Source organism: Rattus rattus, chromosome 11, assembly GCF_011064425.1.
Source record: "Rattus rattus isolate New Zealand chromosome 11, Rrattus_CSIRO_v1, whole genome shotgun sequence".
In the NCBI taxonomy this organism is placed as follows: Eukaryota; Metazoa; Chordata; class Mammalia; order Rodentia; family Muridae; genus Rattus; species Rattus rattus.
The window spans coordinates 21836278-21855605 of record NC_046164.1 but is presented as its reverse complement, the minus strand read 5'-3'; the positions used below and the strand labels follow the sequence as shown (position 1 = coordinate 21855605).

The following is a 19328-nucleotide window of genomic DNA, read 5'->3' as shown; positions in this document are numbered from 1 at the left end:
TTCCCCATGAAAAAAGAACTGAAACCCTTGAAACCATGATCTAAAAGAAACCTGTCTTCCCCTCGGTCAAGTACCCTACAATGACACATAAGTAACCAATTCATTTGCTGTGAAGAGAATGGGAGAAGGTGGGAGTTATTATATTTTGTCTTGAACAAAAAGAACTCTAGGGCTGGCATGGTGGCCCAGTGCTGACAATCCTGACAGCCTGAGTCCTCTGGATCCACATAGTGGAAAGAGATCCAACTCCTTTAAGTTGTCTTTTGATCTCCACAAGTTCTCCATTGCATAAGTGTATGCATACAATAAAACATACAATAAAAAAAAGTTTTAAAGAGCTCTAACCCCTCGTCAGAAACCATCTGTTGTTCTTATGGCATGACCACTGAAAACTTGAAAAATCATGTTTATTCAGATTTATGTACTTCTATGAAGCTCTTACTGTCTGCTCCTGACATGCTAAGGTATGGACCCTATTTAATTGTAGATAAAAAACTTAGGGCAGGTGAGATGGCTCAATGGGTAAAGGAATTTGCCACCAAACCCAGTTGCCTTGAGTTTGATCCACATTGTAGAAGAAGAAAACCAACTCCTGCAAGTTGTCCTGGCACCTCCACATGTGAGCATTGTCATGTATATTTACATACACAAATACATATATGCACATTAACAAAATATTTTGCAACAACTTTTCTTTTATTTTGGAGATTATAATTATTCAAATCATCATTCCCCCCCCCCATTTCCTTCTTCCAAATAAATTTATTTTTTAGAAAGTCCTAGTTTCATTTTCTGTTGACACAACACAATTCCTGGGTCTGGGTTTATAGTTTATAGAATCAAAATTTAGTCTCACAGTTCTGGAGGCTGGGAAGTCCAAGATAAAGTGAGGGCCATGTGCAGCCTCTTAACATGGTGCCGAGTTGAAAGAGGAAGAGAAATGAACCTTTGTAAAATACAAAAATAAATAAATAAATATAAAAAAAAATCCAAGGGATTGTTTCAGGTTGTAACCTCTCAAGATAACCAATCCTGCCCTGCAAGAACTAACCCAACACACAAGAAAGGCATTTATGGGGGAATCCGACTTCATGACCCAAGTATTTCCCATTATGGCCCATCTCCAACACTGTTGTATTGAAGAATTGTTCTCTAGCACAAGAACTGTCTGGGGAACACACTGATAGTGTGTTGGCTAGTTTTTTTGTCAACTTGACACAACCTTGAGTCGTCTGAGAAGAGGAAACCTCAACTGAGAAAATGCATCCCCACCAGATTACTTGTAGGCAAATCTGTAGGGCATTTTCATGATTGACAGTTACTAGGGGGTAGGATGTTGGGGAAGGGGAGGAGTTAATTCATTGTGAACAGTGCTGCCTCTGGGCAGGTGGTGCTAGATGGTAAAAAAAAAAAAAAGCAGGCTGGGGCTGGAGAGATGGCTCAGTGGTTAAGAGCACTGACTGCTCTTCCAGAGGCCCTGAGTTCAATTCCCAGCAACCACATGGTGGCTCACAATCATCTGTAGTGAAATCTGAAACCCTCTTCTGGTGTGTCTTAAGTCAATGACAGTGTACAGTGTACTTACATTAAAAAATAAATAAATCTTAAGAAAATAAAAGTAACCTTAAAAAAAAAAGTAGGCTGAACAAGTCATGGGACATGAAGCCTGTATGGCATTCCTGTCTTTTGCATTGGGTCCTACCTCTAGGTTCCCACCTGCTTGAGTTCCTGTCCTGACTTCCTTCAGTGATAGACTAGGATATGGAAGCATAAGTAAGACAAACCTTCCCTCCAAACTGTTTATGGTCACGGTGTTTCATCACAGCACTAGAAACTTGAAGACAGAAATTGGTATCAGGAGTAGGGTGTTACTGTGACAGACCTGACAATGGGTTTTTGGGAGGACTATGATGGCACTTGTACTTGGGGCTGGAGAAGCCATTGAGTACTCAGGGATGAGAGGAATGTTGTGTGGAAGCTTGGGAGAGAATGTTAAAAGAGCAAGGCCTGGCTTATGGGAGTTTCAGAGGGAAGTTTGAGAGTCCCATAAAGACTCCGTTGGGGTCCTTTGTGCAATGTTTAATGAAATTTGTGGTCTCTGGTTAATTCTTAACCAGAATTAGCTGTGATTGGGAAGAGGCCAATATTACTGGAGTGAAAAGTCTGCTTTACTGGGACAATGAAGCTGGAGGATGAGCTATGATTAAGAAAAAGGAGAATTATAGAAGCAGACTCTTCTGGGAAGTTTCCTCAGGACCAACACTACACAGCAAGGAGGCATTGTAGTTAGGGTGGAGAAACAAAGCTCTTCTAAAATGCACTAGATGTATTTACAGATGAATGTCTGCAGTTCTATGGCTTAAACTCAGCCTTCCTCTTCCTGGACGTTACTGGGCTGCTTTAAGGCTCCTGAGGTGTACACCTACTGGCTAGATGGACTTCCTTTTCTAACCATATTGCTCATCGGTGACTTACTTTGAAATTTTACACCTCTCACATCTTTGTTCCTGGTGAATACTCCCTACAGTAATCACATGATCATGTGTAATATTCAGATGGTTTTATTAACAAGTATATAATACATATATTGCATACTGTATATAGTATATGAGGACTGTACAGTACAAATTTATGTTCACAGTTTGACATGACAAAATGTCATTACTGAATTCCCATTGGACTACAGGGTAGAAACAGAGAAGGTACATTAAACATTCACATCTTTAGTAAGAAAGATTACCAAAATGTTTCAGTATTTGCAAGTATACTAAGCATGCTAAAAACCTTTACCCATTCAGTCTTATTAGCTTATAAAATATATTACACTTTATTAAAAATTTCTGCATAGTTTATACAAGTATTAAAGTACTGTAAATGCAGTAAGCCTGCTATGCTTGCAGGTAGGGTTTAAGAGATGCCAAGCAGAAAGGTTATTCTGACCCTCTAACACTAGGTACATAACAGGAAAAAAAAGTGCTAGTATTTGTAAAACACATTGTAGCCCTCTTTTAATGCATGTAAAATGGCTTTGTAAATGTATTACTTAAGTGAATTTGCAATCATTTAGAAACTGTTAACCTTGACCAGGAAGAGAATAAAGAAAACTCAAGTGACTTCATGTACGTTAGCAACTCCTTCAAGACAATTCTAGTTTCAAACCAAATGACTTTAAAACCTCTGATCTGAGATTGTCTTTGTAACAATCTAAGGAATGGTGTGCAGACTGAAGTATCAGCAACAGTCTCTCGAACTCCACATTAGTGCAGTACTGGTAGTGCAGGTGGGTGTTTAATAAAACATACATATACACATATTACTCCCCTGTAATTGTTCCAAGGCTCTTGCAACGTCTGCATATCTAGTATCTTCTTAGTTGAACAAAGCTATGCTACACACAGTCTCCAAACCAAGTGACTTTAGAGCGCAAAATGCCCATTGAATGATGCACCCTCCCACCATGAAACTCGAAAACATAAGATTCTGATTATTTTTGGAACTTCCCCAAGATGACACTTGAGCAGTACTTGAATGAACTCTGTAACGATTTACACAGTGCTGGTTTCATGTTTACAGCTGGTTCTCATCAATTTAGGGCAGCTGAGCTACCACTGACAGTGACGTAGTACACCATCAAAAATGGAAGATCCAGGGCATCTTACGTCTTCCACAAAAATAGATTAAAAAAAAAAAGCCAACCAACCAACCAACCAAACAAATAAACAAACACTAAAAAGAGACTAAATTTCTCAACTATCATAGTAAAATACAAATACATACATACATACATTATATATATATATATATATATAAGGAAATTTGGTAAGGGCCAATTAACTAAAAGTATATCAGACTAGCGTGGGAATAGAGAATGGCTTTTCTGGGTTACTTCAGAGTTAAAATGGATCTTTCTGTTAACATGATCTAAGCAAGCTAAAGAGTAATGTAATAAAGACTTCTGAACAAAATTTAAATACATCATGGAGCTCCTAAATACTCTGGTTTGAAGCGGAAGCAAAGCTAACTGTCCTTCCTTGCACACCCCCGCCCCCACTTCACTAGGTTGGAGCACACAAACTGGACTCTTCAGTGCTCTGCAGAAGAACCATTTCAAGACAGGATGGTGTTGGCATACATGCAACGGAAACTGACAAGGGAGACCCTGCTTTCCCAAGAGACAATCCACTCCTCGATTCATGTCATAGTTGCAAACAATAGAGAAAGGCAAGAGCCTAATTGGCGTACTTTAATAGCCTGAACAGATTTTCCCCCCCAGTGCTAAAAAAGGAAGGAAAGGAACCCAAGAGCCAAGATAACATTTCTTTGCAGTTTTCACCCACAGTCCCCCTCAGATGGTTCACAGGGCCGAGCAGGACCTCCTGAATGCAGTCCCTGCAAATGTGAACACAGCGCCATCGAAGCAAGCTGCCTGCAAGTACAAGCCTCCAAGGCCTCCAAGGTCTCTCATTCACTGGTCATTCAAGAACAATCAGGTAGGGTGATGTTCCGCCCAGTTCGGGTGGTGTTGGATCCTGAGTTGTGGCTGGGATGAATGATTCCTCTCTTCTCTTCTCCTCCACCCCCCCCGTAAGAGGATGCAGGGACTATTGGTCACAGGTAGCCGTATCTGACCATTGTGCCCATTTGTAACCAGTGGCCTTTCTGCATGTGAACTGTTTTTGTTGGCATTGAGACTGTGGTGTTCAAAAGCCTGCTTTTGAAAAAACAAATACTCCCCCCACCGCCCACCCCCAATAATGGTGCTATTTATCTGCAACATCAGCACAAGTCATTGCTTTTCGTTTGTCCTAACAGGGTACCTGGTAGCCAACAGGAAATTGCTAGCTCTGGGAGAAACTTGTGGGAATCTTCAAGCTACATATACAAATCCCTGAATTGTGGTTTTCTCTATTTAAAAAAAAAATGTCACCAAAATAAAGATCTATGTGCTTCACACTAGGAGTATTTACAGATAGTGTCACCCAGGTCTTAATTGAATGACTTTACTCAAGCTTAGTGGATGCTCTTGTATACTGTGTTGTGTGTCACAGACACAAATGATAGCTGGTTTGGCACCATACAGCTCACACAGAACAGCTTCGTATGAAAGCTATGTGACTAATTGGCTATGGGGATATAAGTACCACGCAACGTTTTCCTGTTTGCAAAAACACTCTTAGTAGGTTGGGGGGTAGGGGTAAGAGACCATTTTATACTCTATCTCAAAAGTTTTTGCTTTTTTTTTTTTTTTAACATTACTGCGCAAATGTTTCTGTGGATTCCTTACTCTCAATGCCTCACGATCGATAATGAAGGAACCTGCAGGAACGGAGGTGGTGGCTTGGATAACCCTCTCGGTATCCAGCTTTGCAGCAAAGGTGTGCTTGGTTGAGTTACGCCTGGGGATGCACAGTTAACAAATGCACTGCACAGCTAATGTGAGTGGCCCAGACACTGTGGATGGTCCAGCCACTCCTAGCCAGGAATGGCTGACTTCCTCCTCCATTCCAACATCTTCTGCTTCTTCCTCACACTATAGGAGCACACGGCCCATCTACGCCAACAGCTCCTGCTCAGCTCCCAGGGATGTCAAAGCCTCCACATGAGCTTCAGGTGCCACAGCAGGCAAAGGGCTTGATTTAGCTGAGTTGGTAAGACAGGCCAACGAGCAAACCGTGGGAAGGGTAATGGTGAGAGGGTGGGACCAGCTTGACATCTCGACGTCTTGCTAGCTGGTAAAAGGGACCGCATTCTTTCTGTCGTCAAACACAAAATGAGGCAGAAGTACGAAGGTCTCTGGCAAGGACTAGCAGGCTGGATACACTGTATTTCTAATACATTTACTTTGACATTCTTTTGAGGAATACATGGAGAAACCGACAAATTGGTCGTTAGTTTACATGTTCCCTTGTTCTCATTACATTAAATGTATCTGTAAGGAGGGTTTGCTTAGCATCCCCGGAAAAAATGTTCACATTCTTTAGGTCTGACCCGTGGTAAGGAGAGGGAGGGTTAGAGTATCAACTACTGACCATATGGAAGTCTTGAATGATATAAATTCAGGGATCCAGACCAGCTGAATCGAAATTAAAATGTACATATAAAAATGAGTTAGAAAACGGGCAGGAGGAGAGGGAGGGGGAGAGAGAGAGAGAGAGAGAGAGAGAGAGAGAGAGAGAGAGAGAGAGAGAGAGGGGTGTGTGCCAGGAAGAGTGGGGAATCACACTGAGCTGGAGACAGGCTTTCAGACTAGCATGTGACGTTTCCTATGTAGGGCAAGGTGGTCGGAGCGAGAGAAGCTTCGGTCACAGTCTGGACACTGGAAAGGTTTGATTCCAGTGTGTTTTCGGAAATGTCTCGTCAGTTCATCAGACCGAGCAAACTTCCACGTGCAGCCTTCCCAGGTGCATTTGTACGGCTTTTCCCCTGCAAAGAGGCAAGGAGGAGTTTAATCATTTTTGTCCTTGGGAATAAAAAGAGAATCTACGGTTTTTGAACTAACGCCTTTGGAAAATACAACTTTCGAGGTAACATCATACACAACTCTCAATTAACACGGTGCTGGAAGAAACAAACATTCTCTCCACAGAAAATCAACAAAAAAGAGAGAGAGCTCTTATAGCAGGAAGAGCCATTCTGAGGGACAAGCACGGAGCACGTGGATTCTGCTTGTGTAGGCCTGACAGCCTTAGGCCTCCCTGTGCACTTTGTGGTTCCACTGAAAGCTTGTGGGTTTCTCTTATGCTTTGGCATCGTTTTCTAAAACTGTAATACCTGTTAAAGAATTCAACAAGCCGTTTCCTTATTTACTCCCTGACAGGGATGCCAAGGACAGTGCTTTGAGCCCCTATGTTCTAAAAACAGAAGTTCCCTCCGCCTCTCTCAAACCAGACCTCTACACACCCCTTCCTGTAGGCTAACCATCACTCACATGCGAGGAACAGAAGGCCCTTGTGGGGAAATGCTAGGGAGAGCCAGTGTGGATACCTTCACAGCTACACAGTGCTTAGTGCTGCTCTTATTTTATTGTCAGTAATACAAGCTGGCCGCCCCAACACAGAATTTAGAACACTAAGACATTCTCAACCTGTGGGTTGCAACCCCACCAGGGATTGTCAAATGATCCTTTCACGGGGTCGCCCAAGACCAGAGACATTTACATTACAATTCGTAACAGTAGCAAAATTAGTTATGAAATAGAAACAAAAATAATCTTATGGCTGGGGCGGGGGGTGTCAGCATAACATGAGGAACCATAGGGCAGCCTTTGGGAGGTTGAGAACCACAGCTCTAAAATCTGAAACTTGGTGAGTCTCCTATTGCGGCAGATGCTCTCCTGCGGCACTGTGTCAACGCTCATTGTTAGAAAAACTGTTGTATAACTAAAGTGACCTTCTGGCTGTGTGTAGAACGCACACATGAAACAACAATGTTTGTGCTTGGGCTCACCTTTTCCTCAAGATGCCTCACTACACTTCTGCATGACATATCCATGCGAATCTGAAACAGTTCTAGCCCAGAGTACTTCAGGACACCTGGCCTAGCACAGGTGACAGATTAGTCCCTGCTTAGTGAGTGATCAGTCTCTATATCCTTGGAGTCAGTATTGGGATTTCTGTGTTGTGTCTTTCTCCTCAGCCCATGCACACCTATATCTGGATCCAAAGACTCAACACCACTTGAATTTAAAGCTGATGACACAGATTAAGCTCCAAGCCTTGGCCATGCCTGGTAGATGATTTATGGCCAGTGCTTTCTGGGAGCCTCTCTCATACAGTTCCTCTGCCTCTCCCTTCTTTCCTGGATTCACCAAAAACTACTGCTATTTTTCTGTACTGAATCCCAGACTTCTCTCTGAGGATATTCCCAGAAAAGAAAGACCCAACCAACTCAGAAAAAACAGCCTACGCTCTGGGCTCTAGACAAAGGTCACACAACACAGCCAATCACTGTTAAGCTCTAGTGTCCACTGAAGGGCCTGAGACAAGAGCGGCCTCAGCCCACAAAGGAAGCACAGGTCCTGGCAGCCGCTGGAAACATCTGTATGATTCTTTAAGGTGCCACTCTAGCAAGCCTTTGGGAGCACTGGGGGTGGGGTGGGGCTGCATATTTTTCTACTGAGAGAAAAATGTTGACATGACCTGGCAGGTGACTCTAGGCTCAACCCTGGCCAATATGGAGCACACCCTTGAAGAGCTAGGGTAGACAGTGACGCAGGAATTCTCTCCATTTTAAAAGGCATCAAGTGTATCCACATTCCTCTCTTCAGAGCCGATCTGCCCTGACAGCAGCATGTTTCTGTTCTGCATAAAAAACAGTCCTCTACTATCAACAATCTTATCTCAGAGGCTGGGCTGCAGGCCTCAGTTGGTAAAGTGCTTTCCTTGCTAGCTCCCTGAGGCCCATCCTCAGAGCCTAGATGAAAATACTGGGTATGGTGGTATAGTGGGGTAGGTGGATCTCTACTGGAACTCCCGACAAATAATTCCCTGATCGTAAAAGGTGGATGGTACTCTGGAGGAACAACACCCAAGGCTATCCTCACCCCTAGACATACTGCAGCAGAGACTTTTGGGAGGGCCCCACCCCTGGCAGTGAGTGCTTCTTTCTCATCCCCCACACACCCCAACTCCTTAGGACAGACTTAGGGAACGAGGAACCTGAGCGAGGGACTGCTTTGGTTCTAAACTACCTAATAATTATCCATGTTAGATCATTACAAAGATGGGACTCACAAAGACATCAATATGTTCACTTTCAAGATTAGAGACTTGGCATTATCCAAGCAGCGTCCCTCACCTGCTATGCTTAAGAGCGGACATGTTTCAGATTTCAGACTTTCAATATGAAAGTCTGAAACCCATGTGAAGGTCGAAGAGAACTAACTTCACAAAACTGTCCTTTAGCCTTCATTTTCACCCAACGGCATGTGTGCCATACCCTGCCTCCCAATAATAATAAGAAAATAAAGTAAAAAGCTTCTGGTCTCGGGGTGTTTGGAATGCTGATGCGCCAACTTTACCGCACACACCTAGCATTCGGCGCTGATGCGTCTCTTACCTGTATGGGTTCTTCTGTGTGCTTTCAAGTGCGAGCTCTTAGTGTAGACCTTATTGCATCCATCATAGTCGCATCTGTGTATCCTGCGCTTCCTTTGGGTATCCGGGGATTCCACAGGTAGAGGTCTCTTCCCAGGCTGCACAATGACGGAAGGGTGGTTCCTATTGAAGTCAAGATCAAATGCAAAACATTGAGTGAAGGTGCTTCGCTTCCCTCAGTCTACAAAAAATAAAAAGCATTTACAACATCGGGCAAAAACAAACAAAAACCCCCCAATGAAATAAAAAGAATAAGACCAATTAAAAAAAAAGAATTAGCTGCTCAACCCAAGAAGCGCTGCTTTTATATTCATTCAACAAACATGTAGCGAGCACCTACCATGAGCCAGGCACTGTGCTTGGCACCGGGACACAAAGATGAATAAAAACAGGGTTCCTGCCCTCGAGGAGCTCACACTCTAGGGGGAGACAGACATGGAGATAAGTAATGACAGCAAGAAGGTTAGGTGCTACGCTGAGGGCGGTGCCGCGTGCAGGGAGAGGCTCTCGGCGCGTGTCCGGTATTTCTCAGCATTGCACAGGTTTTCCCACGGGCTAACTCTCTGACTTTAATTTTTCTCGAAGGAAACATGTGAACAGTCAAATCCCTACTTCTTAGGGAAGCACGCTGCTCTACAGATCTATATTCTATCCTTCCTTTCAATTCACTTTTAAGGACCACTGACTGACATTCAGTTTTCGTTGGCTCTTTCAAAGGGAGTCCGTCATTGCTGTTAGACATCACCATCTTTCAGCACCAGCGTGGCTCTCGCATGAGGAAGGGTTCCAGCACTCCTTAGTAAAGTGGGGGAGGGCGGTGACAAGGACACTGGCTCCCGGGGGAGGGTGGGAACACCGGATGCCCTCCCCACCTTCTCTCACATTTGTCACAAGGGTTCTTAAGCCACACCCGAGAGAGCAAGGGCAGATGGGAAAAAGTGTGGCTTTTTTTTTTTTTGGCAAACCCCTTCCCCCGCTGTCTACCAAGTCACTGAAGAGTTCTAGTTTGCCCATGTCTCTGGGAGCAAAGGCGCTGCTTTGAATCTCTGGGCCCTCAAATATTCTCAATGATGCAAGGATGTTTTCTGTGTGGAAGCGTATTGAAAATAATAATGGTTCTGAAATTAACGTAAGTGAAGTTACATAAGGGCATTAAGTGCATGTCATAAAATATTTTAGGTTCAAAAAATTTTCACTTTTTTTTTCTTGGCTTGAGGTGACCAGTTAAATAATAAAACGTGGGTTCATTTTATGTGGTCTCTTACTTCTGTCAGATAAACTAAATCAGGATTCAGAGACACAGAAAAGTGAACAGGAACAGCGGGGGCATGGTCAGGTGACTGGAGCTTCCATCACACATGCACATAGTTTTTATTTTAAATTTGAAAAGAAAACAACCACAATGAGAATAAGATTTTTGTTGTTGTTGTTGTTAAGACTGAGTAAGTCACTAAAAACCCTTCAGTAAAAGTGAAATCATCTAGGGAAGATTTGGTGGCCTATGTCTGACACAGGCAGACAGTCAATGCCAAGTGGCTTTAGAAATCTTGTCCAACAACTGGATTTTCTGTAGGTTGAGAATCTAAATCATTTCATCATGGTAATTACAACTGCATTTCCCAGGGTCCGCTCTGTCACTGACCGTCTCTGTGCCTTGAAACTCTGTGAGGTGGGGGTGTTAATGCTACCAAGACTGCTGTGGATGCGAACAGTGTGGGGACGGCTCCTGCTGGTGACTTAGTGCTCAGAGAACCACGGGATGGCAGCGTTTGTGCCAGAGGTCAAATGACTAGCACTCTGTGCTCAGAAGTACCCTGATGCACATCACAGTTGTCCAATTCACCCAGACTTTTCTGGATGTTCTAAAGCCAGTCTAAAAAAATCTATCAAGCCAATGTCTAATTAGAAAAGGTGACAGTGTGGTTGTGCAGGGTAAAGTCAGACAGAGATTAAGGGTCTTGGCAATTTTGGTTTTCAGCCTTTGTCACTCATGCCTAAAGAGATCCCTTGGGATCATACAGGCATAGACCAGCTACCACGTAGCAGATACCTGCTCTGAGTTAAACTGGCCCTTCCAACGTCGGTATCCTCACACCCTCTCCTGTTTTTCTGTTCTCCCACTTTTCAGTTCTGAATGCAGCCTAACAAAGGTAAAACAAAGGTAAAGGCATTCTGTATTTTATATTTTGCTATACCTTTGAATGCACTTTAAAACGGTCCTAAAGCTGTAATTCTGGATCAAGCAAATGGGTTTCCAAGCTGTGAAGCCCACGCCTAGGCAGCAGGGTTTCGGGGTTGGTGTTGCTGGGGGCTAGGCTCACCGCAATGTTCTAGGTACTTGGCTTCAAGCAATTCTTTCCTGGCTAATGTGTTCTATGTGGGCTGCTACTGGGCCCACTCCAAGACATTACTCAATCCCATCTGCGAAAGAATTACATAGAGTGCATGTTCCACTGTGGCTAATCTACAGGGTTTTTTTTTTTTTTTTTTTTTTTGAGAAGAAAAATGCATCTTAGGTCAGCATTAAAGGAGCACATTACTCATTAGGCATTTAAAAATCTCTAGCAGTGAGATCACTAAAGGAATATTACTTGAAACAGGAATATATACATATAGTTATATTATATAACATACACACAGAGAGAATGATTCAAAGAAAATGTGTATGTGTGTGTGTGCGTGTGCGTGTGTGTGTGTGTGTGTGTGTGTGTGTGTGTCCAGGTCTCATGTAGGTCAGGCTGGCTTAAATGCCTGATCCTCCTACCTCTGCCTCCCCCATGCTGGGATCATAGGCATATCCTACTACACCTAGCTAGAAACAGTATTTTCTTTTAAGCAGTATTTAAAGAATGGGAGACTGCTTGCAAATACTTTCCCACGATGTCTCACATTTTAATTAGTAACGTAAGGCTAGCCCTCTGCTACCTACTGGCTAACTACACAAGGAGAACACCCAAAGAGATGAAGGCTCTCAAAGCAGGTTCCCTGGGTCGAGAGTGGGACTGTGGGTGGACCGGGTACTGTAACTGATGTGTTGTCTCTTCAGTTCTCTATCTGTTCTGAATAAAAGAACTCACTTGAAACTGGGCATGCTGATTCCTGCTTACAACCCTTATAATCAGGAGGCAGACGGGTCTGGAATATGAGGTCAGCCTAGGCTGCACACCAAGACCCTGTCTTTAAATCGAAACAGACAAAAACCCAAAACAGAACTTTTAAGAGGAAGTACTATGCAACTGTGAAAAATGAAAGCTCATGCCAAGATCCTTCCCTTGCCTGAGGCTGCAGATGGGATGGAGAGTCACCCTCCTCAGCTACTAGGGAAAACACATGATGCCACATATCTGCCATCATCCCTAGACCAAAAGCTCAGTGTGGTGGCGTGGTCACACATGAGCCGCTGTGAAAGCCACACAAACCAGAGGTGGGTGTGACTGCAGTGGATCTGAAGACACCCGAAACGGCTCCTGTAAAGCTGGAGAAGCCACACTCTATTGTTGAGCTGTGTGACAGGAGAGGAGAAGGTAGGACGGGAAAGGTAGGCAGAACATTTCCTGAAGCTGGAGAGAAGGTGGTGTGGGAGAGGGATGGTGGGAGGGACCCCGCAGAGGCAGTGGCTGTGGATGCTGAGGCTGTCCCAGTGCACTGGCTGGACCTGATGCAGAAGCACTGTAGCAGAGTCGGTACAAGAGTAATTACAATAAAAAACAAAAACAGAGGACGTGGGCAGTGAAGGATGAGCTTAGCCCTCTCGCACTGAGACACAGCACCTGGGTCGAAGCCATCTTCCCAGAGACTGCTCTCCCCAGTGGTCAAACCATGAATTGTGACTTAAGCTCGTGAGGTACCATCCTGCCCAAGCAGAGGCTCAGATGCTGGCCAAGGCCAAGCATCCTTCCTGCCGGCTTAAAGGTCTGCAAGTGAGGAGAGGCTCGGAGGGCCGCCAGTATTAAAGACTCAATGTAAAGATTTCTTTCAGCACCGAGCTTCTCTGAGTGCGTGGGAAGCTTCTGTGGCCAACACTGTTGTTAGCCTGAAGATTTCAATAAAAGATACTTTCAATAATAAACACACTCTACTGCGTTAAAAGTGACAACCATGGGTGGGGTGGGGCAGCTTCTGTTTGACAAGTGACAACTTTTGGTTGTTCAAGCTGATCAGCCCAACCTTCATGAAAACACCAGAGATCCCAGATGGATGGCGAACACCAAAACAAAAGAAAACGAAAGATTCATGAGGTCACCTTGGGGGACCCATTAGGTGAAGTTGACATAACTGTTGTAGATATGGTTCATGTTGCTCTTGGAGACTGTCTTGGTCACGTTTAACGGAGGCACCACCCAGGGATGCCACACAAAAGAGGATGTCCCTGGTCATCCACAGCCATCCCATGTTTGCAACTCCACGCTTTAGTCCGGGTCCCCAGGTGCACGCCACGACTAAAACACCAGGTCCACCTAAGTATACTTACTCTTGCAACAACGCTTGCGGGGGGGACACTGAGTTCATTAAAGGGGGAGACATTTCTTCAGGGTAATAGTCAGTCCTCTGTGGTTCGATTCCAGGTTCTATTTTAATTTTTTTCTGTAATATGGGCTTCTCATAGGATTCAATTACGGGTACTAAAAAATAAAAATAGAAAAATCATTCTACACACAATGTATCAATCTCAGCTTGTGAAGGCTCAGCTCAGGGCTTTTAGCGACTACGTTTTTGTATGTGTATTTCTTCTTCTCTGGCAAAGGGTATAGCAGCACTCAACTTGTGAGTGATCCTCACTTCTGAAGTAGACAGAGGGCCCAACAGCTCAAGGTGGCTCTCTATTACAAAATCTGGCTATCCCATGGTCCCCTCTCTATGGTTGATAAAAAGGTGGCTTTTAAGAGCCATTAGCAGTACGATCAGAGAGTACTTAAGTCTCTTTTGTGTTCAGGACCGTATTGGTACTCAGTAAATCAAAGTATAAAATACACTGTGAAAGTAACTAATTGTTGGACGCTCTCCCAATATCAACACTTCAAAACAAAAACAGAAGAACTGCCCGGACAGGCCAGGATGTCCTTTTGAGGAAATAACAGCTCTGCCTAGTGTCCTCACCAGACTTCTGGCAGAGATGCCATCTACTAAGCAGGTGCTGGGTGGAGGGGCATGGCACAATTTACCTGGCATGCCGCTGTTTGAACTGTCCATCTCCTCTGACAAGGAGACCATGAGAGGCTGCTGCAGGTGGCTGGTGTACATGAAGGGGACAGGTTGTACCACGACGGGCTGGATGACAGGGAGGATGCCTGGGCTCCGGATCCCATGTCTGGTCAGTGCAGCGGCCATCACAGGTGGCATGGACAGTGGTACTCCAAAGGGTTGCACACCAGGAGAGGGGGGTGAGTATTTCTTAATGGGCGGGCTGGAGGAAGGCATGCTGAGCCCCGGGGACGCTCTCCGGTGTGACGGAAACTTCAGAGAGGAAGGAGAGCCGGCAGCAGAAGGCGGGGAACCCCGCTTGTTCACAGTGAGGTCCACTGGCTCCATCTGTATCCCGTGAGTGAGGCCTTCCGGGGTCTGGAAGAACTTGTCAGGCAATGGTGTAGAGTAAATGACCCCATATTTATTGGGCTTCATTGATTCTATGTAATTTGATGGGTAGGACTATGAGAAACAAGAGGGAAAAAATGGGTAAGTATAAGGAGACATACTCTAGATCGAGAGGTGTGTGCTCCCCCAAAAAGCTATGAGAGAAGGTTGGCAAATGCTAGAAAATAAGGTTGCTGGGCCCCAAGAAAAACTGGAAATTGAATTCACGACTTTCATATTCAGTGAGAAGGCTAATACTGTCAGGCTTCTCAAGCTGTGCATCACGGAGGGCTTGGGGCCTTCATTAGGAGTCAGCAGTGAGTTCGAGAGCAGGTCAAGCTATATAAGCTGAGGGGTTTTTTGTTTTGTTTTGGAGACAGAGTCCAGATGTACTCCACAGCTGTAAGACTTCAAACTCTAAGATCACAGCAAACCCAAAGATGGCTAGGCACACTGTTAGGAATGCTGATTGAGTGACTAGGAGAGCAGCAGCCTCAGATGACAAAGACTTCTGTCACCTTTCTAGCAAAGTCTTCAGTGACAGGGATAAAGAGTAAAAAGACAAATGTAAAAAAAAAAAAAAAAGACTTCTAATCCTGTGCAGAAATATGCAAAGGAATGAGACCAGAAGGTACGAGACGAGGTTTTGAGGTCAGCTGTCAGCAGGGATGGAAGGGTGAATAACGACAACCCTAGATTTCCTCCCTCCTCTTAATTAATTACAGAATCTAACTCCACAGCCCAGGCTGGCTTTGAACTTGTAGCAATCCTCCTGCCTCTGCCTCCAAGTGTTGGTCTGCACCAGCATGCGCCACTCTGCCTTCCGCCAGAACTAGCCAAACCCACCCAAGTCTACCACAAGGCAAGAGTTCATACAGCAGCATGGACATTAAGCCTATTTAATTAAAACAGGTGTTATTAAAAGAAAAGGCTCACTTAAAGAGGGTCTCAATAATTAACTCCAGGGAGAAGCTTACACGCTTAAAGGACATAGTTCTGATGGGAGGCCCGACTTCCTGAGATGGATGGAGGGCAGCAGTGTGTAGTGCAGCACCTTCCTCTGTCAGCCCTGTTCTTCTGAGACCTCCCACTGACCTAGATGTTGATGCCCAGTTACTGGCAGCTGAACAGGAAGCAGAATGAGGACTTCCATGGCAGCCACCGCTGGATTTTTCAACCCGTGGCACAAATTTAAGATTAAGTGGGAATTCAAATCCTGGGGAATTTGCAAATTTAATAATATCCTCAGGGTTCTCAAAGTCACCAAGGAAGAAAAGGGCCACACATCAAGCTGAGTTTAAGACACACTGTGCATCTACTGTATCTACTTAGTGCAAACGGATGTCCCTCTCCTCTGTACTGCCTTCAAGTCTCCTTCAAAGACTCAGGCTAGGTGTAGGGAGGTCCTCTGGGACGGACACTCTACCCCGGGTACAGAATTAACTATTTCCAGTCCAACTGCTTCACAAAAGAGTGAAGAAATATAGTCCTTCCTTGGCTCACCAGAAGTCTGAGAATCTTCTTTAAGCCAGGTTTAAGTATTTGGGTAGAGCACACAGCCTACAATAGCGGCTGGCACCCATCCGAAGGCAGGCGCTGTATAAAACCTGATGCATACAGGTGTGACTTGTGATGCAAATTCCACTAAGCTACCTCCCTCCTCTAGACCACTCCTGTCTTCTAAGTACACAGGTATTCCTGAACAGGTCTCAAATATACACCAGAAGCAAATGTTGGATGGAAAATTTCTCTGGGCATTGACAGGTGTGGATGGACCCCGCAATGGCCTCCACTGTGCCTTCTGCGACATAGCTGTCCAAAGACAAGACACAGACAAAGGCCTACCAGCTCCACCCCAGCCCTTTCCTTTCTTCTTTTGAGATGTGCACTGAGTGTCCCCAGCTCTGCTGTGTGTGTATATGTGCTGACTGCTGCTTGTCATCAGAATGCGAGGCAAGAGCTTCATAAGTTCTCGATGAATGTCTGGGATGAATTAACCTGCTTTCTGCAGGTCCTCGATCCTGGCAAGGTTAGGTAGGGGCAGTAACAATACTTTTGATTCTTGAAGACATGAGGATTGGGTGGGGAGGGAGGCTTGGACACTCTCCCAGAGGTCTCACCATTACTTTATAAAGTGAGACTTTCCAGTCTCGTATTTTTATTAGGAGCAGCTTTGAAGGGTTCTCTTCACAAGACAGTAAGTGGGTGGGACAACTGACACGAACAGGAAGTCTCTACTGCTGATGAACATGAAAACAAGGGGCATCTGTGACGGGCTGCTTAGGAGTCCTCTGACCACAGGTGGGGCTGTGTGCACAGGAAGGCGGAAGGCGTGGCACATTCATAAACACTTGCTCTGGGCTCAGCAAACGCTCTGAGGCAAACAGAAGGCTTTCTGTCCACCTGGCCCAGGAAAACCACCAAGGGTTCTGTTGGGACAGAGCAGGGGAAATGACTGGTTTTAAATACTTCTCAAAGTACAAGGAGTCTGCTGGGTGACAAGATTCACCAGAAAAAGAAAAGAAAAGGAGAAAAAAAAAGGGAATTTATAGAAGGATTAAAAAGTATTTTGGGGTTTATTTTTTTCCTCCTTCAATTTTTTTTTTCTTTCTGATTGCCTGAGTCAATCAGAACCCTAGATTTCAATCTTTTCTGTAAGGCCCTTCAATCACTTGTCCAGAGCTTAACACAGTTTGTATTTCAGTAAAGGAATGGTGTTTCTTCACTTTTTCTATTGCACTGCTAGGATTTCCTTTTAAAAAGAAAAAGGTGGTAGTGGGGACTGACAACAGACATAAGTCACAAGAGCCTTGTCATTTTTTTTGTGTTGGGATTTAAAAGAAAACTCTTGAGGCTGGAGAAATGGCTCAGTGGCATCCTCAAGACACCGCATGTATTGACACATATACACGCATGAAATCCTAGCATGCAGAGGGCTGAGGCAGGAGGACTGCCTTGAGTTAAGGACAGTATGGGATATACAGCAAGACTCTGTCTCAAATGAAAAAACAAACCGACAAATGTCCTAGGCTGCCATTAACATGTGCTTTCTGACTCCTCCAGTTCTTCCTGTCAGAATGAGGGAGAGGAAATTTGTAGAGCTGACAGCACAAACTGGAGGTCTTTTTACTCCCTGCACAGTAAGGACTAAAGCTGACTTTTGGAACTAGAATCAAATGCTGTGTCAAGTGGACTGACCACTGGCACATGAAGGAGGTAATGTATTACAAAAAATATTTTTACATATTTCAACTTTGTGCGTGTGCTGTCTTTGTTTTAGTTTTGTTTTATTGGTCAACTAGACCCACGTTTGGGGTGCCTAGGAAGAGGGAGGTCAACTGAGAAACAATTGTCTCTATTAGACTGGCCTGTAGGCAAATCTGGGGCATTTTCTTGACTAATGATTAATGTGAGAGGAATCACCCTTGGGCCAGTGGTTCTCGGTTCCATTAGAATTTGCTCTTGAGCAAGCCAGTGAGGAGAGCTCTTCCAAGGTCTCCGCCTCAGGCTCCTACCCAGATTTTCTCAGGGATGGAGTGTGACCTGGAGCTGTGAGCTGAAATAAACCATTTCCTCCCCAAGCTGCTTCTGGTCATGGCGTTAACTGCAGCAGTAGAGGCAAAGTTACAGTGGTCCTAATGTATAAAATAAAATTTTCTTTTTTTCCCCCTCCAGTGAAGCACATGTTCCTGGTACTTGGTACTCTCATACCCCCATAATGTCGGGGTCCTTGCCTTAACTGCAACTGGGTTTGTGAGCTTGTTTTCATCCCTGATTAAGACACTGGATGTACATTAGTTAAATATATCACTGACGGCCACGTGACATTCATAAACATTATAATTTCCATTTACAAAAATACCGATGTGGCTATCTTTTAACTTTCATACTTCCAGAAGATCATGATGTAACAGTCGAGAGAAAGGATAGTGTAGTGAAGCCTTAGCCCAGTGTCCTCCACCTTCCTAAGGCTGCGACCTTTTAATACAGCTCCTCATGTTATGGTAACCCCCAACCGTAACATTATTTTGTTGCTACTTCATAACTGTAATTTTTACTGTTATGTGAGGTATGTAATTGTAATGTAAATATCTGATATACAGGATATCTGATCCTCAGCCCCACAAAGGGGTCAAGACCCAAAGGTTGAGAATCACTGCCTTAGAAGAAAAGTCTATTTTTTTAAAATGAATATAATTTTAATTGTTCAGCTATTACACTCAGGCACATGATAGCTGCATTATTGTGCTAGGATGTAAGTGCTATTTCTTTAAAGATGCTCTCACTGACTTTTTGTTGCAGATGACAGTAAATACATCACCCTTAGTAGTGGCCACGGTCACTGAGTTCCAAGCACCTTGGAGTGACCCTGGTCTTGTATAAGTATTTCTGGCAGGAACTTCTATAGCCAGTGCATTCAGGATGATCTAATTTTGCAAGTGTGTCATTCCCAACCTTCAGATACACATCCAGGCCAAGATTTTTTTCCCCTTGTGAATATTTTCCGAACCCGTGGAGGAAAAGAGCAGGGCAGGCTGGGAAAGCTGCCTTGTTAGTCAGTGGCTACTAAACCACATCCTTGTGTCTAAGCGGCTCCTGCCTTGAAAAGTCGGGCACCTCCTTGTCACCTGTGTCTCATCTCTGTGGCCCTACACAAACACC

At 44.4% G+C, this 19328-nt stretch overlaps 1 protein-coding gene across 2 annotated transcripts in view; it reads right to left on the bottom strand.

Annotated features, from left to right (window-relative positions):
• Positions 1 to 2545: 2545 nt before the first annotated feature.
• The window catches only part of Klf3 (Kruppel like factor 3), a 30450-nt gene continuing 13667 nt past the window's right edge, over positions 2546 to 19328 (bottom strand). For both annotated transcript variants that reach the window (XM_032915967.1, XM_032915968.1), the window contains exons 3-6: positions 14258 to 14741; positions 13567 to 13717; positions 9058 to 9218; positions 2546 to 6423 (exon numbers count right to left, since the gene is read on the bottom strand). In XM_032915967.1, the coding sequence (XP_032771858.1) occupies positions 6242 to 6423; positions 9058 to 9218; positions 13567 to 13717; positions 14258 to 14741 (978 nt within the window). In that variant the 3' untranslated portion in view covers positions 2546 to 6241. The remainder of the gene's footprint in view (positions 6424 to 9057; positions 9219 to 13566; positions 13718 to 14257; positions 14742 to 19328) is intronic.